The sequence below is a fragment of the Gadus morhua genome, chromosome 12, assembly GCF_902167405.1.
Source record: "Gadus morhua chromosome 12, gadMor3.0, whole genome shotgun sequence".
NCBI classification, from domain to species: domain Eukaryota; kingdom Metazoa; phylum Chordata; class Actinopteri; order Gadiformes; family Gadidae; genus Gadus; species Gadus morhua.
In genome coordinates this window covers 23,015,363-23,042,862 of record NC_044059.1, presented here as the reverse complement: position 1 = coordinate 23,042,862, position 27,500 = coordinate 23,015,363, and the positions used below count along the sequence as shown (strand labels likewise).

General features: G+C 45.6%; 1 protein-coding gene across 4 annotated transcripts in view; it reads right to left on the bottom strand.

Moving 5' to 3' along the window:
- pde4ba (phosphodiesterase 4B, cAMP-specific a) overlaps window positions 1–27,500 on the bottom strand; it is a 136,362-nt gene that overhangs the window by 44,279 nt on the left and 64,583 nt on the right. For 2 of the 4 annotated variants that reach the window (XM_030372062.1, XM_030372063.1), the window contains 3 exons: window positions 4,022–4,216; window positions 1,883–1,919; window positions 1,311–1,381 (listed from right to left, as the gene is read on the bottom strand). In XM_030372062.1, coding sequence (XP_030227922.1) covers window positions 1,311–1,381; window positions 1,883–1,919; window positions 4,022–4,216 — 303 coding nt within the window. Of the gene's footprint in view, window positions 1–1,310; window positions 1,382–1,882; window positions 1,920–4,021; window positions 4,217–13,452; window positions 14,319–23,601; window positions 24,293–27,500 lie in introns of those variants that run through there. The other 2 variants (XM_030372065.1, XM_030372064.1) reach the window with 2 other exon arrangements.

Sequence of the window (27,500 nt, the reverse complement as noted above, 5' to 3'; positions counted from 1 at the left end):
GAAAGAGAGAGACAGAGACAGAGAGAGATAGGACAGAGACACAGAGACAGAAACAGACATGGAGACACAGAGAGACAGAGACAGAGATAGAGAGAGAAAGAGACAGAGAGACAGAGACAGAGAGAGAGAATGAGAGAGCGACAGACCAATAGGTTTACAGGTGGAAAGTGAGGCTCCTAGTTAGAGGGGCTTCTGACGTGAGACACTGTAGTGGTGCTGAGATTGAGCACAACCTTTGTTGATGTTTTTTGATTCAACTAGCAGCAATTATGTGTCTGCCTGCACGTGCGCGTGTGTCTGTGTGTGTCTCAAGGCTGTCGAGGCAGAATCTAGGTCAGACTCAGAGAGAATCAGTATTCAACCGAAGCAATGCTCAATACAGTTCTTGTGAGAAGAAGAGTGCCAAGCAACACAATGCACACAAACGCACACACGCAAATGCAGTTGCAACGGCAAGACATAACAGATATGGACACAGCATAACACACACACACACAGTAGTGGAGGAGGAAGGACGTCGTCCATCCATATTTCCTGCCCTTCCAGCCACAATGAGGTCACACTCTCCCTCCTGCAGGGGCCTTAAAGGGCCCCGATGCTGAGCTGGGATACGACTCTAGGAGCCTTCTGTTAAGGCATAATGCCCACCCGATCAAAAAGTTCAATAAAGTCTACTTTAATGGTCAACTTCAATGGTAGTTCAAACAAGGATTGGTGTTTTATGAAGCACAGACATCATCTACAGTTGTTTACCGTTTGGAGATGGAGCTACACAAAATGATGAATGTATCCTAAATATGCAATGCTCTATATCTAATAAATATGTTCTAAAAATCAAGTCAAACCTTTCCACTGTATGCCGCTCTGTCAACAACTCGCGTCTATGCAACCAAAAACAATGCTGCATTGTCCCAGCATCTAAAATATATAGTCAGACACTGCCCCCCTGTGTCAAAGATGTAGCACTTCATCGTGTCATTTACCCACATGTCTCGGACAACTAAGTCATGAAATAATCGTTTGTAAGGTTTCCTTGTTTTACCCTTTTATTAAGTGAACCATTTACACAACTATAAACGTATAAACTCTTAATCCAATAGATTTTTTATTCAATAGGCAGTCAGCCATCTGCCAGAGTGTCTGTATCCCAACCCCATACAGATGTGGTTAAGTCTGAGCAGGAGTTCACCACAGCTAAACTGTGGTGAAATCTTGTAATGCGTTTACCACAGCTAACTCATGACAAGTTCCATATTGAAATGAAGATGCAACCACAAACAGACAAAGACATATATATTGGTGCTGCTTACTTGTTTGAGGCACATTGTACGTTGGTGAGCACTGTGAAGTTGTTCCGTACACTTCGGAGGCTGGCCAGAACCTAGCGGGCAGAGCACAAAGTATACCTGTTCAGTGATGTATTCTTTTATCCATTTTCTGCAGTTTATTTTAAAATAATTGTATGCAAAGATTTTTCAATGAATTTCAATAAGCTGTATCAAATGGAATGGAATGTGTATAGTGTGTGTTACAATAGATGAACATGTATAGTGTGTTACAAAATGTATTCAATGGATGAACGTGTATAGTGTAATACAATAGATGAATGTGTATAGCGTGTTACAATAGATTTTCCTTAGATGAGTGTGCATAGTGTATTACAATAGATTAATGTGTATAGCATGTTACGATATATGTTCAATAGATGAATGTGTATAGCATGTTACAATAGATGAATGTGTGTAGCGTGTTACAATAGAGGTTCAGTAGATGAGTGTGTATAGTGTATTATAATACATGAACATGTATAGTCCGTAACAATAGATGTTCAATAGATTAATGTGTATAGTGTGTTTCAGGGCGGGGACAGGGAGATATTTACCTGAGCAAAAGGCGTGACGATCAGGTCGTCCCCGTGTCTGTTAGGACAAGCACAATAAACAGCGGAACATGAGGGTTACAATATTAGTAGTACTAGCACAAGTACTACAAGAAGCACATGGCTGATGCACTGAGGCATACTGAGAACTGATACTGAGACCTTAGTGGCAGATGAAATCGACAGATCAAACCCATTCTGTGACACTGCTGGGAAGGCAACTTCCATTCAGTCCCATCAAGAATGTGTTTCGGTTACTGCGATATATAAGCTAACTGTAACCCTAACTACAGCAAGAGAGAGGGGGACACTGAGAAAGATAGAAAGAGAGAGAGAGACAGAGAGATAGAGAGAGACAGAGAGACAGAGAGACGAATAGAGAGAGACAGAGAGAGACAGAAAGACATAGAGCTAGAGAGAGTGACAGAGAGACGGATAGACAGAGAGAGAGAGACAGAGAGACAGAGAGGGAGATACATATAGGGAGAGACAGAGAGGGAGAGAGACAGAAAAAGTACAAAGGATAAATACCAAAGGGCCAGACTGTAGGGCCAGACCAGGTTTTGGTTTGTGCTTGTGTGTTTATTGCTGCCAACGTGGCTGAGGTCAGAAGAACAATGAGCAAGCAAAACTTATCGTTACCGAATGATACCCCTCCAAATTCAGTACATGTTTTCATGTAGTGTTTGTGTGTGTGTGTGTGTGTGTGTGTGTGTGTGTGTGTGTGTGTGTGTGTGTGTGTGTGTGTGTGTGTGTGTGTGTGAGAGTGAGAGTGTGTGTGTGTGTGTGTGCAAGTCAGTTTTCTTCCACCTCGTGAGACAGAAGTTATCAAATCAGCAGACATTATTATTGACTTAAGTCTGACGAGCTTTGCTAATCAAAAGGACCTCAAAAGGAGTCGATGACCTTCACTGTTTAGTTTGTATTTTACGTCAGTAGTTGAAACTTAAACCGTTCTTTCTCCAGAAGGCAGATAAAGATTTCGATGTCTACTTCCTTCCCTCTCTGAGGAACAACATTCTACACCACTGCTACCCTAACAACCCCATAGCCAGCGGTTGTTCGACTTAAAACTACATGAGACTATAAAAAAGAACATCAAATAACAAAACGATTAATAAAAGCTTTTAGCAGTTATGTCTTTTGTTCTGTTGATCCTATCAAAGGTGGAGCCCAAAGAAGGACAAAGTTCTGCTACTTCTGCCCAAATGTGGTTATGTATTGGGATGTGAACCGGCTTATGAGTTTTTATTTATGACATTACTCAGAGGCCTCTCAGAAATAGACGGAAATGGATTGACTCTTGAGGATTGAGTGGATTAAATTCCATCCCTGAGGATAGGTTCAGATGTTTTCATACGTCACCCTGAACGAAACATCCATTATGAAGATGTCCAGGGTGACATGTAATGTACAAATGAAACCGTATCAGAGCATCTGTGTACATTGTACTTATTTTATGTAATTTATGTAATCGCATTTATTTAGTACGCTTATTTAGTCTACGCTACTTACGATATGTGTGTGTTTGTGTGTGTGTGTATATTTATATGCGTGCGCGAGTGTGTTTGTATGCATGTACTGCATGTCTGATTGCGCAAGTGTGTTGGTCCGAACTGCATGAGTTTGTGCGCAAGTGTGTTTGTATGTACTGCATGTGTGTGTGCGCAAGTGTTCTTGTATATACTCCATGTGTGTGTGTTTGTGTGTGTGTGTGTGTGTGTGTGCAAGTGTTTTTGTGTCTGTATGTATGCATGCAAGTAAGTAAAATGTATTTGTAAGGCACATTTAAAAACAGTTTTTACTGGCCAAAGTGCCGTACATGGTGCAAACAGCGGCATATAAAAGAGCACAGACCACTTTATATGCCTGACGTATGTGCAAACATTAAAGTTGACAGTACATGAAAAACGTAAAAATAACAACATAGCATAAAAGGGGAGGAAAGGCCAGGGAGAAGAGGTGTGTTTTGAGCCTAGATTTAAAAATGGGGACGGAAGGAGTGTCTCTGATTGAATAAATGAACGAATGAATATGCATGTGTTATTGTGTGTGTGTGTGTGTATGTGTTATGTTTATGTATGTGTGTGTGTGTGTGTGTGTGCGCGCGTGCGTGCGTGCGTGCGTGCGTGCGTTGCCTACATCTCCGAGGCGATGGAGGAGTTGCGGGACATGGACTTGGGCGACAGGTCATAGTCGCTGTCGGAGCGGTAGAGGAAGGACTCCCTCCGCTGGCTGTGTCCGGGGAAGTTGGTGTGGAGGACCAGCCCCGAGCCCGGGGACACCTGGGCGTCCAGCGGGCTGCAGCCCACAGAGGGGCCATTCTCCACGTCGAAGCTGCAGCGGAACACAGAGGGGGCACAGTGTCAGGTCGCTCAGCACGGCGGGCACGTTCGTCCAGAGCAGCTCTCGCTGATGTCAGACACAGGCCATTCAAAGTTGCTGCAGGTGACCTTTGAGAGCTATAATTAGAGTGTCATTTGTGAGGAATGCCGGAGCCATCCCTCAGTTTTTAGGAAGTAAATTGCACTGCGTGAATATTGGTTTAGAGTCGACTAGGTTCCTTGGCAACGTTATGTTTCAGACTGGTTCCGGCTAATTTCTTACCAATCAGAGCATCGCTTCCCTTGTATTGTCAGGGGAAATACATGTTTCCTGTCAATCAGAGGTGCTTCAAATACAACCCATCTCTCTCTCTTCACAATACGCCAACCTTACTTACACGTATGTCAATGAAATCGGTGATCAAACCCAGTAACCTTTTTTCGGCTTGGGGGGGTCTGCCCTATCTATTCTGTTAGTCAGCGAATGGTTCGAATGCTGTGCCGCGTAGATTCTAAGCAAACGTCTTCCTAACACCCAAAAGGCAGACGCTTTTTAATTGTGTGCAATTAAAACTTTGGACGCAACAGCTCTCTCGCTTGAGATGACACGGAGAGCGAGTGCAGGCTGACTCTTGGCAGCGACTCCCTCTGTGATGAAAACAACCTCCGAGAGGAGGAAACAGAAAGGGGGAAGGGAGGAGGAGAGGGAAGACGATACGATAGCACAGGCCACGCATAAGGCCGTCGATTATGTTCGACGACAACTCTGCGTGTCAGGAGGATAATCAGGTATTCGTTGACATATGTAGCTACCAGAGTGATACACACCGTTGGTTTATCATAGAGGGGAACTGAGAGTGGTTGTTTTTTTAAAACCCATAAAAAATTCGGCCATTTGATATCAGATTAATAATTCATAATCATCACATCAAATCCCAATAATTATCATAATCTGCATGTGTGTTACTTAAATGAGAAACACAGTGTTATCAAGGAATGAATGACCCGAGTCATCACACACACGGATTTAAGGGAAGACATTTTTTGAAAGACAAGGAATCCACACACGTACACACAAACCCACACAATCGTTTGTGGTTTACTACACGTGGACTTTTAGCAGTGTGTTCCGATTTGAGCATCTTGTGTTTGTGTGTCTCTCTTGTTGTGTTCATGTATGCTTGCGTGTCTCTGTGATACATTGCATGGTTAACTGCATGTACGCTCCTGGGGTCATTCCACTAATAGTTCTCTGTGGGTTGCGATCACGTGCTCCACGTGCCTATGGCCGCCTGGCCGGCCTCTATCTCTGCAGCCCAGGCAGATGGGACCTCGCTAGACACCGTTTCTCCCCTCACCTCAGACTGTCAGCATTACAGCCCTAGAGGACATCCCAATTACTGTCAAAATGTGCCCAAAAGCAACTCTTTCAAGGAAAAGACTCATAGCACATGAATAATCCTCAAATCAGGACCTTAACATGAAGAGCTTTACTTATCTACCAAAAGTGTGCTTGTGTTACATTATTGTCAGACATACTAGGGAATGGAAAGAAGCGAGAGGAAGAACCATGAACAAATTATGCAGCTAACTGACCCGGATTAATGCCTATCCTGGTAATTGTGCACCGTATGGCATAGTGGTGTGTGTGTCCAGAGAGGTGCGAATCTAGTAGTAATCCAGCGTTGCATAAGGATCTGGAGACACAGTGGGCATCAGCTCTGCAGGCCATGTCACGGTTAGCACAGACTGGCCCGCCAGATGCAGCAGAACTGGAATGAGGGCAGTGGTCTTTTTTTAACAATGGCCTTTCCTTCTCTAAGGAAGAGCTGCTCATACATTGCTCTACAAAACAAAACAAAGTTATGGAAATCCGCCTCCAACTCATCAAACTTTATAGGGCTTAACACACAAGACCCTCTTCCTCGAACACGAAGCCAAAGTAGACACCCATACTGCATATTTATTATGAACACTCGGCTCCTCCGCCAGAAATTGGACCAAGACCCACCGTAGCACCCCCCTTAAGGTTGGGCAGCAATACTGGGTTCAAGGGGTCTTATGACTCCCTCGTGACTTGGATGATGGTTGCCGTTTTTCTGGGCCAGAGGTTCCCCCCCTCCCCCTCTCCAAAAGCCTCACAGTACTTACCACCCAGAAACAAGGGCCCATACAAGGAGCGACAGTGAGGAACTGCATAAGGTATAAATATAAGTAAGGAGAGTAAGTATAAAATGACGTACTGCTGAGCATCACCGCAGAACGGTGGACTTCTGCAATTGTAACCCATCCATATAAAATACCACAAGAGGCCATAAGAGTTCAACCCTGTCAAACGTCCACTGTCGAAAAGCCTGGGTTGCACTTGCTGTTTCAATGCGACTTTTGTTATCAGATTTGCAAGGTCGGAACACAGGACAAAAGTCCGCACTTGACACTTGACAGCGAACTCTGTGGCCGCGTCTGGGTTACGGATGTCACTTCCCCGCAAAAAAATACTTCCTGGTAAAATAAATCCACTGAGTGAAAGAGAAGCCCTTATGTTGTTCTTGCTGTTTAGAATGCTATTCAATAGTCTAAAGCCTTCACAATTGCGCAGTCATGCACTTTGCAAAATAGGTTTGTCTGCAACGTTTAGTGACTTGCATGTAGGCTTGCGAGTTCCTTACGTGATTTGACAAGATTTTAAAAAAAATAACGGTCCCCCATCAAAACTGAAAGTCAAATGCAGAGCAGAAAAGTGCTGCTGTGGTTGGTGCATTAAATAAATCTCAATGGTGGCTTATGCAGTTCAAATGTTGTATTTTCTAAGATATTCGACATTCAACAGATATTCACAGTCTGGGTTCAGTCTGGGTTACTAAAGACATGATCACCTGAGTCCCACAGTGTCTTGTGGTTTATCTCTGAGGAAAGGGGGGGAGGGGGCTGGTTCTAACAACGTAGCCAGTAGTCTGCCTACATTGAGCTTATCGCTGTCCACACACACAGGCAGTCTGATCACAGTGCATGCCTGACCACCTCGGGATGTGGTCTACTCTAGCACACAGGAATCCAACGTGAGAGAATTCAGATTTAGAAACTTGCAGAAAAATGAAGCCGATGCCAAATAAACATTTAACAGATTAAAGCTGTTGAAAAGGAGCATTTGATGTTTGGCGAGACCCCTAGTAGAACCAAAGTGCGGCACCCTCCTATACACACCACCACGCCTGCAGTGGGAACGATGGTTCAGTTCCAAGTCCCTGTAAAGTATTGAGAACAGGAGGTGACATAACGGGAAGTCTGTAGCCACACTATGCTCCCCATCCTCCAGCTGAGAGAGGAGTCCTGCTCCTAGATGAGCGACAGGATGAGAGCGCAACGTTAATCCAGCAGAGGTCAAGTCCTCCATAGCAGGATTTGGCCAGTATGAAACACGCTGATGGTATGACATGTTTACTGGGACAGGCAGGGATTTGACAACGTGCAAACGTGTGCGTCACAGAGTCTTTTGACGCACGTCTGTGTGTATGTGTCTGTGTGTGTGTTCCTGTGTGTGTTAGTGTGTGTATTTGCGTGTGTGTGTGTGTGTGTGTGTGTGTGTGTGTGTGTGTGTGTGTGTGTGTGTGTGTGTGTGTGCGAGGAGAGCAAAGGAAAGACAGCCTGAGAGTGTGCGGGTGTATTCCTGTGCGTGTGTCGCACCATCAAAAGGATATTCGGGGCCCCAGTCTGCGAGCATACAGGAAGTTATCCTCGCATGAAAACAAAACTGAACCATTCACAGCTAGTTGGGACAATTTCTCTGCCAGTTTATCTATGAGCATCAATCTACCTATATATTTGAAAATCCCCAAACTTTGATAAATCCATTGAAAGCCAATTGCATTATGTTATTTTAATGATTAATCTATTCACTGCGTTTTTCCAGTGCCCCTGACCCGGCCGAGTTACTCTTTTACCCAGAACCAAGTCTCGTAGCGCATCCTCCTCAGCAGCAGCACACCCTTCACGGCCTCCTCTGAACTCCCACTAGCTTTGACGGCGCCACACTGACTCGGCAGCATTGGCTGAGGAGGCAGAGTGGCTCGACTGGCCACTGGAAGGTCGCAAGTTCGATCCCCTGCTCCTCCTAGCTGGGTGTCGAGGTGTCCCTGAGTGAGACACCTCACCCCACCGACGAGCTGGTTGTCGTGGCTGTGCTGACACCGTAGTCGGTGTGTGACTGTGTGCATGAATGGGTGAATGTTGGGCAATAATTGTAAAGCGCTTGTGGTTAGAAAGGCGCTGTATAATTGCAGTCCATTTACCATTTATGCCGCCTCAGACTCACTGACCTGACTATAGTATGGCACGCTCTCCTGATTGGTCTACCAAGGGCGGAGCTAAATGAGACTCGGAATAAGGTTACGTCACAGACACACATGCATGCACGCACGCACACACGCTCACAGCGAAAGAAAGGCCAGAAAGAAAACCTTGGGATAGAGAAAGAGAGAGCAAGGGAGAGATAAAGAGAGAGAGGTGACAGTGATCACTTGGTGTAACAAGTGAGACACAGGACGGATCCCATTTATTTATTTATTTATTTATTATTTAACCTTTATTTATCCCTGTGAGTCCCATTGAGACCTTTAGCCTCTTTTTCAAGGGAGCCCTGACATGCAGACATATATTGCACAAAAAACAGAGAGCCCGTAGACATTACACAAAAATACGACGAGATTCTGTGGAATCCTCCTGTGGTTCAGATCTGTGTCCAGCCACACCTCCTTAAGAGGACACTTCCACAGAAGTGACACCCGTATCCCTCCACTGGAACAATAGCATCGCTCCTTTCCTTCCAGCTGCGACAACAAACAGTCACTAGCAACCAGCACAGCCCTTTGACACTTTCCCTTATGGATTGATGCTCAAGCAGGTCTACGTCCTGTCTGTCGCCATGGATATGCGTCCTGTTTGGATGGTTCTGCTCTGACTCAGCAAGATGGGAAGTAGAGTAAAAATGGACGAGTTTATGTTCTTAAGAAATGAAATATATCAAGGCGTGTATTAGAAATGTGGCCACACACGTGCGTTAATGTCTGCTTTTAAACGGCGGAGCTCAGAGTTTCCGTCATAGTGTAACAAACTGGGTCTAGCTGCTTATAATTGTGGAGGTTTGCTGGTATTGAGTTGCTGGGTGTTTAATTGTTCCTATTTGTGAAATTTGCCACAACCAATGTAGCTTGACACATTTTGTGGCCCTTTAGACAAACAAAGACAATGTGAAAGTATGAAATATGGTGGGCTTTACTTTGATAATCCTTAAGGATTAGCACTTTAATGGGGGAGCACAGTACGTCATGATGACACATATATTGATAGCCTGCATTGGAAGGGGTTTAGGGGACAGGATTAGCCAAAATGACTGCGGGAATGAGTAAGAAGCAGAGAGAGCAGATTATAACTACTGATATGGTTTATAACCATAACACATCCGTGCAGCAATAATGTAAACAGACTGAGACACTAGCCAAATTCGGAAACCAGACGTTTCGGAAAAAATGGGGTAAAATGTGTTTGTATAGTGTGTGTGTAATGTGTGTGTGTGTGTGTGTGTGTGTGTGTGTGTGTGTGTGTGTGTGTGTGTGTGTGTGTGTGTGTGTGTGTTTGTGTGCGTGTGTGTGTGTGTGTGTGTCGTGTATGTGTGCCTTTAGTTGGATGACTGTCTTCCTGTTGGTCTTTGAATGAGAATAAACTGCAGAGTGTCTGTCTGGCAGCATAGAACCGGGTGCCATGGTTACCTCTGCTGTTTATCCCTAGCCTGCGTGTTTAACAGAGATTCCCTTATTCACCAGCGTTCCATTATTCTTGCAATGTTAACAATCTTGAACGTAAAATAAAAAAGAGGCCAAACCCAATCACCACAACTGGTCCTGTACTAGAACTGGTCCAGTACAACAACTAGTCCAGTGCTAAAACTAGTCCAGTACTAGAACTGGTCTAGTACAAAAACTAGCATAATACTTCAACTGGCCCAGTACTAGAACCGGTGTAGTACACAACTAGCCTCATAATTTATGAGGCTAGTACTGTAGTACTGTATTATAAACCAAAGCTACTAAACCAAGGTCAAACCAAGTATAACAGCCAATTAAACTGACATTTTGATGATTAGAAAGCTGTCGATTAAATACCCTTAGAAGGACTGCACTGCGCCATTTCAATCATAATATTGCAGGTAAATAGCTCAGTGAGGCCTATATTCAAACAGCCCCTGGGAACTCTCGTTATACACCTTAAATAGGTCAGATCTCAAGTCAAAAACCAACAAAACCAACAAAAAACACGGAATTTGCAGCATAGCAGAATATAGAATGGTAAAATCCGGGCTCTATGATCTCCGCAGCCACGGAGACTATTCAAAGAAAATAGGCCAGGAAATGCAATCAGGACTTGTCCCAAGTCATTCACTCCTGCATGTTTAGGTACAAGCCCACCTAGCAGATTATTTAATGAAGGATTGTTTACGGTGGGAAGACGAGAAACCCTCACATCGAATAAAGGGATGGAAGACATTGGACAACGATGATGTGAGGAAGACACAGACAGACAGCAAGGGATGAAGACGGTGGGAAAGAGAGAGAGAGATGGGGGGACTGAGGGAGGGGGAGAGAAGAAGAGAGAGGGTGGAGAGAGCAAGTGAGGGAGGGAGAACAAGAGAGATGAGGAGAGGAGAGGGAAAGAGGGGAAAGGGGAGAGGCAGAGAGGGAAAGTTAGAGAGAGAGAGAGAGAGAGAGAGAGAGAGAGAGAGAGAGAGAGAGAGAGAGAGAGAGAGAGAGAGAGAGAGAGAGAGGGAGAGAGAGAGAGAGAGAGAGAGACTCTGACAGTGACAGTTAACAGCGTAAAAAGCATGCCATGTGCTCGTAAATAACAGATATTTTCCATGTCTTTTTCAGAGTATGTCACTGTACTTCCTCAGAACTAAAATAAATGGTGAGCATAAATAAAATAATGGACATTATTTTATCAAAAAATACATAAAATGTAATGTAATTTATAAGAAAATTACACAGATCTCTGTGGTAGTTAACCATGATGCATAACAAAAGTTGAACCGGTAATTAAGACTAAGAATTTTTACAAATGATCATTTCCCCTTCAGAAGCCTGTTCTATCACATCTACTTTCCCAGCAAGACTCTCTTCCTACCTCACAAAACCGTGTGGTTTTGTGAGTGGCTACATCAATATGCCAACCCTTACAAATAAACTATCCCCTCCAACTCAACCCGCCAAAGCCTGATGTTGATGTACAGCACTTGAACTCCTTAGGATTGTACCTAAAGTTCAACAGAGCCCAGATCGGTATAGGAATCCAGGATTTCTATAGTACAAATATTTGGTCAGAGACATTCTATGGAAATTATCTATGGGCTCTTTATAGTTCTTTCACAAGTCCATTATGCATGCCTTCATGTCTGTCTGTCATTTTGTGTGTGTGTGTGTGTGTGTGTGTGTGTGTGTGTGTGTGTGTGTGTGTGTGTGTGTGTGTGTGTGTGTGTGTGTGTGTGTGTGTGTGTGTGTGTGTGTGTGTCAGTCTGTCAAATGACTCAAATCACTAGTTGTTTTCATATGATTCTCATTTCTTCCCACGATTACTGACAGATACAGTATACCCTAGTGAAATGTCAGGTTAGATTGAGAGTGAGAAAGAGTGAGATAAAGGGTTGAGAAGGGGCCTGAGAAAGATTAATCACTTTAGTTTGGACTAGCAAATTTACTAAAGAGTTGGTTTGTTAAGAGTTTTTTACCCTACTTCTAGACATTTCTTATCATGAAATCGTATCACACAACCCTGACACCACACACAGCTTGATGCGTCTACAGCTGGGCTCCAGTACCCACATCCCCCTGGGCCAACCCCAACCATGTCTCTTACCCTGATTAAGATCTACTCTGACACTATTAAAAGCGGACGACGACACTACAAGGCATTTTCTATTTTAAGTTTGTGCTCACACTTTGCCTCTTTGCTACAGCTACACGCAAACAACGTCATGATTATGGCAAAATCAATTAACATGGTGATATTACGCAATATAGTAGTTCACAAAAACGGACAGTAGTACTAGGAGTACATACTTGCGTTTAGTGTATTGCCATAATTGAAACGAGATATATGCCAGTATATGATCATTAACATTTCAACATGAAACGAGACAAAGAGCACAGCAACTGCTAGCGCTTAGCCGGTGGTTCACAGATTGATCATCAGCTTGACATAAAAATTGCACCTCTGCGAGTTAGGACGTGTTTTCCTGTTATGCTTTGTCATATCTGAGGTGTAATAGTCGGTTAAAACTGAAAAATATAGTTAGCAACTCAATATCGTAGGTAGTCTTGAGTATAAGATAGTTATAACCATACCAATACATAAAGACACAATACAACACTTGATAGAGCGCCACTTCTTAGCCTTCAACAGGCAAGACGGCTGATATTTCTCTGCATCAAATTTAAGAGCAACTACGCTGCACCAGAGGCTTGTAAAATGCCAAGCCCTTAATTGTCATGACTCTTTTAGCCTAGTAGCTTTAGCTTAGCATTGCCAAGATGGAATCAACACACACTTAGATTAATAGCAACATATTTATTTTCTAGCCTTGCTGTGACCCACCGCCATACAGGATGGCTAATTCCTGCATTATATGAAACTCCTCTTCAGCTTTTATCTAGAAACGCAATGACAACGGACAACAGCAGATTAAGAGAGGGGATGACAATGGCAAGAGATCTTCCAATTACGGGAAGAAATGTCATCACAGATATGTCGTTGTGTGCATGGATGAGAACACACATACACACACACACACACACACACACACACACACACACACACACACACACACACACACACACACACACACACACACACACACACACACACACACACACACACACACACACACTTTTTCTTAAACCTTGCTCCATGTGCGTTTTAATCTACAATTATTTAAAGATGGCTAACAAGTATTTTAAATGATTATCATAGTAAACAACTGTTCAGGAGATGACGGACAACATTGGCAGCCTCAAACACCCTTATTCAGTACAGAAGTGAAACCATGTTGTATTTCTGAAAACATGAACATTTGCATCATGTAAATACAATGTCTACTCATGTGCGTGTGCGTGTGTGTGTGTGTGTGTGTGCGTGTGTCTGGTGTGTGTGTGTGTGTGTGTGTGTGTGTCTGTATGTGTGTGTGGGTTGTCTCAGATAGCTGACCTGTGAACATGGCTGTGGTTGGAGGCGTGCAGTCGCCTGATGACCTCCTCACTGAAGTCAAAATGCACCCTGCTTCGGGCACAGGGTGACCGCCTGTACATCGCCCCAGCACACACACACACACACGCACCCGCCGCCACACAAACACACATGCACACTCTGGGACATACACTAAACCCATGCACACCGCATCACGCGCCCCACTGCTGCCACTGTCCAATAAGCACACATACACCAGTGATTATTTGAAAGAGAAACACACACACGCCATGAACAGCTAGAGAAGTGACAAAACAGCCAAACTAGGGAACTATAAAAACAATAAGCCCTATGAAACACACAGACTAACAAGTCAACATATACACACGTCACACACAAAAAACTAATATGGAATGCAAACCGTGACAAAAGTGGCCACAGGCACGCACACACAAATCAAAACAAAACACACCCATGCAAACACGGACACACTGAAACCATTCAAAGCTCTCCCATGTAAACCAGGTCCTTAAAAATATCTAGCACATCATTCGTACCCACCAACTTGGTCCCCAACCAATGATGACAGCTTAGTCAGTCACTACTTCTGCCACACACTCACGCGCAGCCTTTACCTCTACGGATCCAGTTCAAAACAAAAAACTCAAAATAATGTCCAACATGGAAGCGGTTGGGGAAACAACCTAAACAGTCACTCAACCAGACAGACAGGAGCTTCAGAGGCAAAGATCCAAACTCTCAGGTGCACACGATGCATGTGAGGAAAATATACAACTCTCATCCCCACGTTCACCCGCGCTAACTTGTCTCTGTCCAGTCTCTCTCTCTCTCTCTCTCTCTCTCTCTCTCTCTCTCACACGCTCACGCTCGCTCTGTTCACTAAGCAATATTCTGTGGGTCGCTCGCAGGCTATACTTCCTCCCATAGAGAGCGTGTGTGTGGTATGAGTGTGTGTGTGTGTGTGTGTGTGTGTGTGTGTGTGTGTGTGTGTGTGTGTGTGTGTGCGTGCGTGCGGGTGTGTAGAGCTCTGTTCCCTCCCAAGCCAGTGAATGGACACATTCAAATCCTGGAGTGGATTCCCTGGAATTAACGATTCAGTCCTCTTAATCCACTATTATTGTTCCATGTGAACTGGAAGATGCTCTGTATACTTGATCTTGTACTAAATCAATTGATCTATAAAAAAACAAATAAATAAAACAATATGAACCACAATTGTATCAGTCCATTTCATCCTCTGGTGTATCCATGAGTATGGCCAGATTGCCCCCATGGTGTTCAGGTAACTCAGCCAGCTGGCAGTGGCCTTGCGGCCAGGCCAGCCTAGAGAGAGGGAGAGAGAGAGGTGGCATCTGGCACTCAGGAGTGCTAGGGAGAGGGAGGGTGCTGGTGGCATTGTGCCAAGGTGAGGCAGTGAGGTACGGAGTCCACGGTGGTACAGCATGAGACCGTACGACCACCAAGAGATTTGGGGTTGGTGGTCATCAACATGAAACATGAAAAGTGTCCGATCCGGTCCGGTCCTTAGATCCGCTCAGAGGATTATGAGATGTTGTAGATGGACCCACGTGAGGAAAACAGGAATCGGTTTGTTTCTTTTTGTTTTCTTTTAAACCACAGGCCATGTTGTTTAGGGGGTAGGATCTAGCATTTTGTCTCTGGTATTTCATCCCCAATTAGGCAGGAGTGCAACAAGGACAGGAAACATATACATGATGGTAGCCTGAGATTAGGCTCAATAGCTAATGTCATTAAACAAAGCCAGTGGCTACCTGTAAATACAAGCATTCAGCAGATCGGAAACCAACCACATAGGAAAATAATCAAATATCTATATCACAGATGACATAATGCATCGGAAGTAGTGAATCTTTTAATTTGTGACTTTTTGCCCTTCTCACTACAGGGCAGCTTATTATTATTCCCTGTCTGCATCACTGCCCACAGAGTGACCAAACATTAACAACAAACAACCAATCACAGGGGTTGTAGAGCTGCGTGAGGCCACACCCCTCGCTGGTTGTAATCCTCCCTGACAGCCTTCAGCGGGGCGGTGTAATTGGTCGGCTTAGCGCACGTTGAGGCCCCGCCCCCCGGGTGTGTTCCCAGGTCTGCTGGGCCCTGGTATGTTTCAGTGGGCCATTCATCCATGAGTGGGTTGCCCCGACGACCCGACCAGACAGACACACAGGCAGGCCGCCACCCAGCCCCCCGGCTCCCATGGTGCAGACAGGACTACACTAGCCCCGGTCGTCTCAGACTCTGACACGTTGGAAATTAATCACACAGCTACCTCTTAAAAAAAGAAAAGAAAGCTAAGCCCACGTTATTAACACCCACACTCTTTTTTGATTCATGAGTGTTAATAATTCAGTAACAATAATAGTGTTATTGTCTCTTCCTCAACCTTGCCCAGTCGCGCAAACAAACTCCAGTCATGCATCTATTTTCCGTTCCCATTTCATTCATGGTTTCTCCCCCCCGGCATGATGAGGTTGGCGTGCTGGTGAGTGTCATTCCCAGGAGCATGATTCACACCTGAGAAGCGAGGCGTCTGCCCCTCTTTCTGGGAAGCGAGGAACGCGCCGAGGGAGTCGTGTCACGAGGTCAGCGGGAAAAGGGATTAAAAGCCTTGCACAATGGCAAAAAGAGAATTAATAAGTTATTTTCTGTTATTAGCGCAACACTTTGGTGACGGATGGGAAAGCAGCAGTGGATAAGTGTGCATGTCGGTGCCGGGAACACACATCCATTCTGTAACAATGGCTGTGGTTAAGTGGAATCCCACTATTCCACGTTACACTTGTGAATGGACCATGCATACCTGATTAGAATAGGATAATTAATTAGCACAGGATATATTCAGACTCTAACATGCACACAGCATTGTGCGATAGATAGACAGTAATTAATGTGGGACAAAAAAGATGAATGTTTGAGCAGAGGAACTTCCGCATACGAGTTTCAAATATCAAAAGTGCCAGGGTGTTGTCAAAACCCATTTCACCCTCGCTTGAACAGTGGTTTTCAAACTATATACCGCGTACCACCTAAGAATATATTGGTCTCCCCAAGTACCACCATTATGACATTATAAAATATAACAAAATACAGCAGTGTAGGCCTGCGGGCCTATTCAATTACGCACAGTTCATGCAGGAGGCGAATGTATTCCTTTAACTGATTTGAAACCCCATGGTTAATATATTTCCATTCGTACTAGTATTTTGCTTTTAATACATTTTATAACTTCCTTTTTAGGAATACGTGTTGACCAACCCTTTGTGTGACCCAAATGAAACCGTTTTCATGATTGGAGTTTTACTTACCATTTAAACACACTTTAAAGTCATATGTGGGTAACCAGCATTGGAAGATTTAGTATTGCTGTCCTCATTATGTCTCCTATCTACTGGCCTATAAACCATATCAGTAGTTTCATTTATACGATTGCTTTAACTGAACAAGCAATTCCTAATTAGTTAAGCAATTCTTCATTAAGAAGTTGAATATTGGTCGTCAACAATAATTCAAACATCTTGCATGAAACACACATAATACTCTCTTAAGAGCAGCTTATTTAAGGGTAGTAAGCAACGGTCTGAATATCTGTGCAACACTTCATTTAAAACACACGAGGGCGCCACATCTACACTATAGAACCAAGTCATCTCCGGTACTTCTTGTGTGTACATCCCTGACAAGTCCACCAGGGGGCAACTTTTCCCCGCAAGACGTTCTCCTCACTTATGGAGGGCAAAACCATGAAAAAACAAAGCCAAGGTCATTCTTTAGTCTGCATTTTAAGTTTAGCTCACCATCAACGTTGTGAATCTATTTGGCGTACTAACACAACATTCGGTGATGCTCAACATAGCAAATGAATGATGCCACAACAACATGGTAATCTGATTAGAGATCCATATCTCTGGCCTGAGCTCTGCCGGCTGATTTTAATGCATGGGGATTAATTCAGATTTACTTCTGATTTGCATGTTATTCAGCTACGTATTATCATCATTCTTCTCTCCGCTTGCATCTATTAATGCTGCAATAATTCAGCTATATTAAGAGACACAATGTGGAAGCACGTACTACACAGACGATATCAGAAAATGAGACGAGGCAACGGGCAAAAAAAAAACTTCACATAAACGTCTCATCAGCCGACGTGTGTGCACATCAAACAACGCCCAGAAGATACAGACCTCATCCAAAGAGGGCACACCGACGAGACTGACAGATAAGAAGTAAAACCTGGCTTAGTTACTGCTGGGGGAAGGCGGACAGGGGACTGAGGAGCAGTACAGTATATACCCACCTAATCCCTCTGATTTATAGGATCTGGCAGCCTTCTTGCTCTCCCCACCCAGCTTCTGACAGCTCCATCGGCTAGAGCAACATGCTGTACACTAGCATGCAGAAAAGTAGTGGATTCATTCAGACAATGAGTTGCAAAGGAACCACTTTGTATTTGTGTCTGTCAGGGCTGGATTTTTATTTTTATTGTAGAGAAAGACAGGAAGGTATGAGAGAGAGAGGGGAAGACATTCAGATAAGGACCACGGGAATCGAACCCCAGTCTCGGTAAGGACTGGGCCCTCATGGTATGCACTCTAACCGGTGAACCACCGGGTTCCCACTGGATGACTGTGTTTAACAGGATGTTGTGGATAGTTTATACTGAAGAAGGAAAAAAGAGTAATCGACTAAATACTGGGAGAGGAAAAGTAAAGGGAAAATGGAGAAAAGCCATGACATTGGGAGGATAATTTGTGGCAAAGGAGAAGAGAAAGGGTGAGAGCACAAACTGTGGTGAAGGTCAGGAGAGGTTACGGAGATGAAGACATTTCCTATCTTTACTTAACTCACTGAAGCACTTTGACCCAGGAAGATGTATCAACTGCAACAGGCCCTGCCCCCGTCTGCATGCTAACGTTAGAGCTCTTATATAATGTGAACAATACAATGAAACAGGCCGGTTAGAGATGCCATTTGGATTATTTTGGTCTTGAATCTCGTCGTGTCATCTCATTTTCTTCATCATTTAATCCTGTGAATGTTTTCGTACACATCGCCGTCTTTTACAACTCAGAGACATGAGCCACATGAGATTGCATTTCAACCCTGGTTGCTACATTTTTAAATCATAGATTACATGTGGTCATTTTATAATGTTCTTTTTTTTTAACGAATTCCATGAAAAGGACTTGTTGGAAATTCCAAGGGGATCGCTCCTTGCTCACTTTCCAGGTGACGGGTTTGAGTCCATTACCTCATTTGTGTCACATTTAATCTACCTGTAGCCTCTGTGCTCCTCTCTGCATTCCACAGGCCCAAAGTACAATTACCCTTCCAGTGACCTCCAAGAAATCAAAGAGATGGATAGAGCGAGAGGGGGGGGGGGGGGAGGAAGAGAGAGAGAGAGGAAGAAGAAGCGAGAAAGGGGGAGCGAGGGTGGGGAGAGAGAGAGAAAGATGAAAGATGGAGAGAGAGAGAGAGGGTGGGAGAGTGCGTGAAAGCTAGAGAGCGTGAGAGAGCGAGCGAGAGCAAGCGAGAGAGAGAGCATGAGCGAGAGCAAGAGAGAGAGAGGAAGTGAGAGGCGGTTGGGGAACAACTATGGCACTTGTCTGACAAATCCTTTTAACAACCAGTGCCCTTGAAAATGTCCCCTAGAAACCAGCTTCGGCTGAGATGAACGACGGGCTGCCATTGTTCCTAGCGCCATGGGAGGGGGGGGGGGGGGGGGGGGGTCTTTCATGTCCGTCTCCGTCTTCCTGTCTGGTCGGCGCCCTAGCCTTGGCAACAGTGGTGTGACATCAGCAGCAACCAGGCCATGAAGTGACCGCGAAGTGCTGCCTGGGCAAGCGTGATGTGCGTGGATGCGTGAATGCTGGCGCCCGACGAACAACGTCTCTGTGCGCATGTGAGTGTGTGTGTGTGTGTGTGTGTGTGTGTGTGTGTGTGTGTGTGTGTGTGTGTGTGTGGTTGCACGTGTGTGTGTCGACTGCTCTCCAAGGTCTCTCTGGAGGTGGTGATGTCACCGCCCTTCTGTAGGTGGTGGGGCAGCTTGTATGTTGTACTCGGTGACATGGGAAAGTGGTGTGTTTTTCTCTGCATGTGTGAAAACACAGCGCTGGAGTTTTGTGTGTGAATGCTTGACTGATGATACGGTGTGTACACAGTGTGAGGGTTGGACGTTTCCCTACTGGGTTACCACTGGCTCACACTTTCGGGGGTGGGGGGGAGGGGCATACCACACTAATTTACACACACACACACACACAGACACACACACACACACACACACACACACACACACACACACACACACACACACATACACACACACACAAACACACAGTCAGGAACACACACACACGCAGTTCGAACCACACACACACACACACACACACACACACACACACACACACACACACACACACACACACACACACACACACACACACACACACACACACACACCAGGACCAACATCTGTGTCAGAAGGAGGCAGAGACCCTCTTGACAGGCCGTCCATGGCAGTGCGTCACTCTGAGCTCCTCCGCCCCCCCCCCCCCCCCCCCCTCCCCCCCCCCCCACCTCGGGGACAGATGCGGTTCCGACCCCCGGAGACACAAGGGGGAGGGGGTTTGAGGAGGGAGACGCCATTATGAAGGAGGACTGAAGACAGGGGGGGGAGAGAATGTGGAGAAGAGGGATGGGGAGGGAGGGAGGGAGGGAGGGAGGGAGGGAGGGAGGGAGGGCGGGAGGGAGGAATGGACGGTTGGGAACACGGTAGGTCGGGGAGAGTGAGATAACAGAGCCCTAATCTCTCTGCAGTGGCTTTTGGCAGACTGAGAGAGAGGGAGAGGGAGAGACACAGAGACTGAGAGAGAGAGAGAGAGAGAGAGAGAGAGAGAGAGAGAGAGAGAGAGAGAGAGAGAGAGAGAGAGAGAGAGAGAGAGAGAGAGAGGGAGAGAGAGAGAGAGAGAGAGAGAGAGAGAGAGAGAGAGAGAGAGAGAGAGAGAGAGAGAGAGAGAAACTGACCAAAGCGACTCATTTTTTCGAATTTCAATTTCAAAGGGCTGTGCTCTACATTTGTATTGCTTGAACAGTCATGAAAGACAACACTAACAATGGCAAAGGCAATCATAAAGGCAATAATCAAATGAAGGGCAATCATACAAGTGAATTATCATAAACAAACAAACCCACGGACGTCAGACTTTCACACATTCAAATACCTCTTTTACATATTGAAATAGGGACAACTGATGAAAGAACACAATAACATTGACATGTTATGGGTGTTTCCTGGCTGTATTTCCCTCCTTTCAAATGTATGATAACTAATGAATAATTCAGCCCGACATGTATTGTTGCATACTTCCTCTGAACTCTCTATGAACTCAGAGGATGTCTCTCTGTCTTTCTCTGTCTCTCTGTGCGTCTGTCTGTAATTCCAGTCTCTGTGTTTCCCTCCTTAAAACAGGAGACGAGGTCTTTGAGTGATGGGTGAGTCGAGCACAGCTGATCCCAGGGCAACAGAGAGCCCAACATAGTGGCTAGGCCAGAAGCTAAGCACTGCTTGGATCAGCAGGGAACAGACCCAGTGCCATGCCGTAATTCCGACGCCTCATTGTTCCGACGTTTCAATGGTCCGAAATATTTCCCATTAGATCGACATGCCACTATGCCGACGGTTCAATGTTCCGAAAACGGAACACATTGGTCCGAAGGTCAGTTTGTCCGACTTTTCAAAAAAGGAGGCGCATTAGGCCGCTGTTCAATATGCTGAATAGGCCAAGGCGCAATTCCACATGTGTGATTATGAAACCAAAATTAAAAGACGATGTAGGCTAAGTTCCAGCAGTGCACTTCACCAAGCCAGACTGTTGCTGTGGGCTTGAACGGTCACAAGAGGTGAATTTATGAAGCGCACGTTATACAAGGACTAATACTTTTCCCGCAAAGAAGTCAAACGATGAGTGAAAAACAAATACAATTTTTATCTTTAGTAGTCGTGTATGGGCCTATATGTGTTGTTTACTGTGTTTGCAGTGGGCTTTTAGCCTAAATAATTTCGCTGGTATTGATTAAGTCAAACTTATACCTCATACCGTGTACTTAGTCAAGTGTGTGTGTGTGTGTGTGTGTGTGTGTGTGTGTGTGTGTGTGTGTGTGTGTGTGTGTGTGTGTGTGTGTGTGTGTGTGTGTGTGTGTGTGTGTGTGTTCGTGCCCGTGTTAAGACCTCCGATATCTGTCCATGGGGCTGAAATACCGTGTCGAAATGAAGTGAAGCGTTGTCACTTTGCTCTCCAATATTCATCGTGAACGTGATATGTAGGCCTATGTTGTATTTTGGAGAGAGAACGAGAGAGAGCGAGAGCGCGAGCGAGGTATAAAACTCTTTATATGTAGGCCTATTCGGCATATTGAACCGTCGGCCTAATGCGCCTCCTTTTTGAAAAGTCGGACAAACTGACCTTCGGACCAATGGGTGCCGTTTATCGGAACATTGAACCGTCGGCATAGTGGCATGTCGATCTAATGGGAAATATTTCGGTCCATTGAGACGTCGGAACAATGAGGTGTCGGAATTACGGGCAGGCCCCACAGACCCAGCACTCGCTCGTTATGCTAGGACGAATACTAGCATAGAAGAGCTTACGCATTTCAAACCTAAAACAAATAGGTATGCGTGTATAATTCTTGTTTACTTAGGTAAACAGTGTCGGCATATATTTACTATTGCACAAAGCTTCGACAAGCGGGTTCAACCCAAAGTTATAATGTTAATAATGAGCCTCCACCATCCACTCCACTATCTGTTTGTGCATTCGCTAGTGAGTGTGTAGAAGTGTGTTTGTGTTTGTGTGTGTGGATATGTGTGTGTGTTTGTGTGTGTGGATATGTGTGTGTGGATATGTATGTGTTTGTGTGTGTGGATAAACAGAGAGTTTCTTCTAACACAAAGCCAAAAGAGGGTCTGCTTAACTTCCTTCCCAATGCCAAACTCAGTTTTTAGACTGACTACAGCATAGCGAGGTACACTACAGGATGAACTATGTATGCACTGCAGAGGACATCCGGGACAGGCGTCAACAATGAATAAGCAGACACACACAACGTCAATCATCATGTTTGCATGGTGGGCGTGTGTGCGTCTGAAAGAGAGGGAGACACACACAGAAAAAACTGAGATACAGAGAGACAGAATGAGAAAGATAGAGAAAGAAAGAGGGATAATATAGAGAAAAGTAGTGTCGGGGTAGAGGTCCTAATCCTGACACGGTCCAAAGGAATCAGGTAACACGACCCACACACTGAACCCTTGTTAGTCACTCCCCCCCACCCCCCTCACTGTTTCTCTCTCTCCCTCTCCATTTCTCCGTCTGGTAATCGTCCGTAACAATTTAATCAATGTGAACTGAAAAGCTTCAGCAATAGCTAACCGAAAGTAATGCAAGACGGTCAATGCCGTATGATAGGAACATAAAGAACCTAGCAAATCATTGCACTTGACAAGTGAGGGTTTTTGTGTGTGTGTATATGTCTGTGTTTGTCTTCAGCTTAAACGTTGATCTATTTCATTGATCGCAAAGTTGTAACACTTTGGAAATCCATCGGTCACAGGGTTTTTTGTGTTGACACTGTGTTCACCGGCGTCATCATGAAAGTGTCTAGGGGGAACAAACCGTCTGTTGAGAAAAGATTCAAACTAAGGAAACATGAAGAGAAAATGTAAACAATGACTCGCTCATATCAAATACCACCAAAAGTAAGATAAGAGGGGCTTTGTCAAAAAGCACAAACATACAGTAAGTAACATACAGAGTATAGTGTAGAGAAGAGGGCACCTAACGTTGCTGTGTTGCCGTCTGTTTTTTTATTCACACTTATTGGAACATTTAAACAAGTTTAAATATACCGAAGTAATAATTCCTGTTCCGAAATTGTCGGCAATCATCCTCCAGCAGTTGTTCTTCTTCTGCTCATTGAAAGGGCACCATGTAGTACGCAAACAATGGTAGGAAACTCGTGCACGCGGACAAACAACACACACACATACACACCCACACCAGCGAGTGCACGCACATGTCCGCATGCACGCGCACATCCGCGCGCACGCACGCACGCACGTACCAGACCCAGGAGTGGCGCCGGTAGCAGAAGGAGTTGAGGGGAGTCTCCAGACCAGCTGACCTCAGACTCCTGGTAGTCTTGGTGACCCTCTGCATGAGGGAAGCGTTCCAACGCCTCAGACACCGACGCTGCCTCCTTCCAATTGGACTGACCGGTAACGACTCCGTGCCACGGGGGCCATTGCAGAGCGCGCCCTTTGTAAACTACATTCTAATCCCGGGCAGCGGGACATGAGTGCATTCTATTGTTGTGCCCGCCGTGTCTCGTGACCGCATCGGTGGAATAGTACCGGCTACCTATTTCGGGCGCCAGGTCAACAGGCGTAAACAAGTGTCCCTGCAGTATAGACCCCGGAGACGGAAGAAGGATCAGCCTCGGGCTAGGAGGAGATAGCGGCCGCTGTTATCTCGACAAAAAGGGAAACTGGAAACGACGGCTCCGCTGAAGACAGGCTTCGACGCCACGCCACGTCCGAGTGCTCGCAGATCCTTTTTTCGAGGGTGTTTCAAAACTAAAGCCAGTCAAGCCGGCGGTACAGGGTTCATAATCCAAAGGACGGCCGGTGCTGAGCTGCAGTACTGGAGAACGTGAGGGCTCCTCTTAATGCATTCAGATAGGATCGCCGTGACTTTCTCCCCCCCCCCCGCGGTGTTCTGATCCATACCGGTGTTTTCGTAAAGTGTCTCTGTGTTGGGTTTTTTTTACAGCTCCCTCTGCCACCCCCCCCCACCACCCCCCGCCTCTCCCCCTTTCTCCCGTCCCTCCCACCCTGCTGAAATTGACCTTGTTCCAGTCCCCGCTCTCTGCTTCAGTTCAGGTCGGCTGAGTTGGTTTCAGGTCACATTTCATGCCTGATCCTTGATCTCAACCCCCCCCCCCCCCCCCCCCCCCCCCCCCACCCACCCACCCCCATGGTCCAAACGCAGGGTGTCCTGATGTGCTGTGTGTTTGTGTGTGCGTGCTCCTGTGTGTGTCAGCATACTGGAGGTTTTCTTAGACAACATCAACCCACCCTCAACCATGTGCACTCAACCCACCAACTGTACAAAAATATATACAGCACGTAGGCCGTTGTTCTGTGAGCTGTGTGGAGGGATGGACGTCAACCGTTTCACAACGTTCCCACTGTGGAGGGCTGAACTCAGCCTGTTCACACACGCCACATACGCCACTTCCACTTTCTACATACCGGGGCAGTCCGTCTCGGGTTCCCCCCACCTCCGCTGGAGCGGGGCATTCACTGTATATTTTTCTTTGGGTAGGGAACACAAACATGTTAAACAAACCTGACGCGGTGGCTGGCGATTCTTTGCTGAAGGGCAATTGTGCGGCTGATTCGTTTTTTTTTGGGTGTGTGTTCACAATCCCTCAGAGAGGGCGAAAACAGAATGCATCATTCATTTTTTAAGCGGCCCCGAAACAGAATCACCTCCCCGACTGAACTACACTGAGTCGCCCCTGTTGTCATTTCAAAGCAACTGTTCCTTCTTTCCAAATTCCAAAAATAGCCTTCACCAAATTTTTTGCCGTTGTTGATTTTAGGTTGAGGTTAGCATGAAAAACCTTTGTTGAAGAGGAACGGTTTAGCGATGAGCGTCGGAATGTGTCAGGCCTCTACCGAAGGAATTGAATGTTAATCTAAGCCAACACAGTAATAAGCGGTCTTCTGTGGATTTAACCTTCTCCTGTTACCTCACCATTACCTACACACCACACCAGTGTTACAACAGCCTCCCACAGTGCAGACTGACTCTGCCCACAAAGACTCGCATTATTCAAGCATCCAGCACCCTGAAGCATTGCAACAAAACTCATCGTTGTTGTTTAACTGTTTATCTTCTACATAGTACTTCAATTCATTTTTTACCTTTGTTTTCCCTGTTTTAGCTGTCTATTCTGAGAGAAGGGAAAAGCAGAGTCAAATTCCCTATATGTATGCACACACTTGGCCAACACAAATAGAGCTCAGTGCTCCTTTTTCTTCATGGCGTGTTCCAACCATATCATTTAGAAGAATATGTATGTCAAGGATACAGTTTTTACCACGAATGTGATAATGATTTGCCTGAAATAATAATAATAATAATAAAAAATATATATACTTAAATACACCAGAGCATGTCTTGTAGCCCTGTGCTATAAGGTCTGCTTGGCTCCAAGTATGATGGTTCAAAACATGAATCAACCATATTCAACATTGGACTGATACTGAGACACAGTCGCATCCCTCAATGATGTACAAATGCATTCCTTGTCCTGGGAAGATTCTTAAAAATGAAAAGCCAACATCCTTGTTGAGTGGAAGACGGAAGTTATTGAGGCTGGGGTGAAGACGGACTCACGGTAGGAGAAAGGTCTATCTCTCACAGGACGGGCGGCCGCGCAGCATCTGACTCACATTCCTAGTCTAAGCCAGCCAGCGTGCCCTTCAGCAAGAATACATGTGGAGAGGACACTTAGTGTGGGATGAAGCAGTTGCTTTAAGAGGTGCATTAGGACTGTTTGTCTCCAGCAGCCATATGAACGGATTTAGCTACAACGTATACACATATATATATATATATATATAAGGCAACTATATAATTTGGACACACACACACACACACACACACACACACACACACACACACACACACACACACACACACACACACACACACACACACACACACACACACACACACACAGTGTCAGGCATCTAGTCCTCTTGAATAAGCCTCAAAGAGTGAACCGCATAAACAAATGCCATTCAACTTGAATATCCTTCAGAAGCGTTGACAGGATAATAGCTCACAGCTTGAAGCCTGGGACAGTGACGTAATGAACCATATTTAGCAAGCACAAGGAGCTTTCATATCTGACTAAAGTATGGCACCCTGGTAAGGTTAAATCAGAGAGGACAGAGGGGCGCCCAGGTATAAATAAGTCTTCCGCCTCAGGCAATAATCAGGGAATTATTCTCAAATCTGAGCGCCTGGAGTGCATGCATGGCAGCAACCGCACTGGCTGACATTTGATCACTTTGTTTGTCTTGAGTATCAGGGTATCAAATCACATCAGTTGAAATAAACTGAATCCAACAACATTCAACATAGCAGATATGGAAAAAATAAGTTAAAGAAGAAAGAAAGTGAACCGTCTTTAGTTTGTCTTTACTCTGGCTCGTCTCTGGTGAGCATACAAAAGGCATTGAGGGTGTATCTATCGGAGAATGGCATGGCTGTTTGGCCATGTATATGCTTTCATACATAGACAATGACATAATATATAGAGATAAAAAAAAATAACACTGATGTGTTCATCAGCACGTGCAAACGTTTTCTGGTTCAGGTCGAAGGGGTGGGGATAAGATGGGTGAGGGGGGGTGGAGGGTGAGAAGGGGTGGGGAGGGGGGAGAGGGGAAGGGAGATGGGGAGAAGGGGGTTAGGATGGAGGGGACAGGGGGAGATAGAGGGGGGGGGGGGGCGGGGGATTGGAAAACGAGGAGGAGGAGGAGGAGGAGGAGGAGAGGGGCGCGGGGGTGGCGGAGGCAGCGATGAACGTGAACGGGCGCCGTGAGACAGGACACCCGACGGGGGAAACAGAGCAGAGCCGTGTTGTGCCGCAGAGAGGCAGAGAAGAACAGGAAGGGAGAGAGAACCATACCGGAGCGGAAGGAAGGAGGGAGATGGCGGGGGGGGGGGGGGGGGGGGGGGGGGGGGATATCATGGAAGAAGAGAAGATAGAAATTCACCCAAGGGTGAGCCGGGCTGGAAGGGAAAGAGAATAGAGAAAGTGAATAGAGAACAAGATCCGGAGCACGTGCAGTACTGGGAGACATAAAGTAATAAGGAGCAGGGCAACCAAGCATGACTCACCCCCAAGTTCTCTCTCTCTCCTCTCTCCTCCCCCTCTCTCTC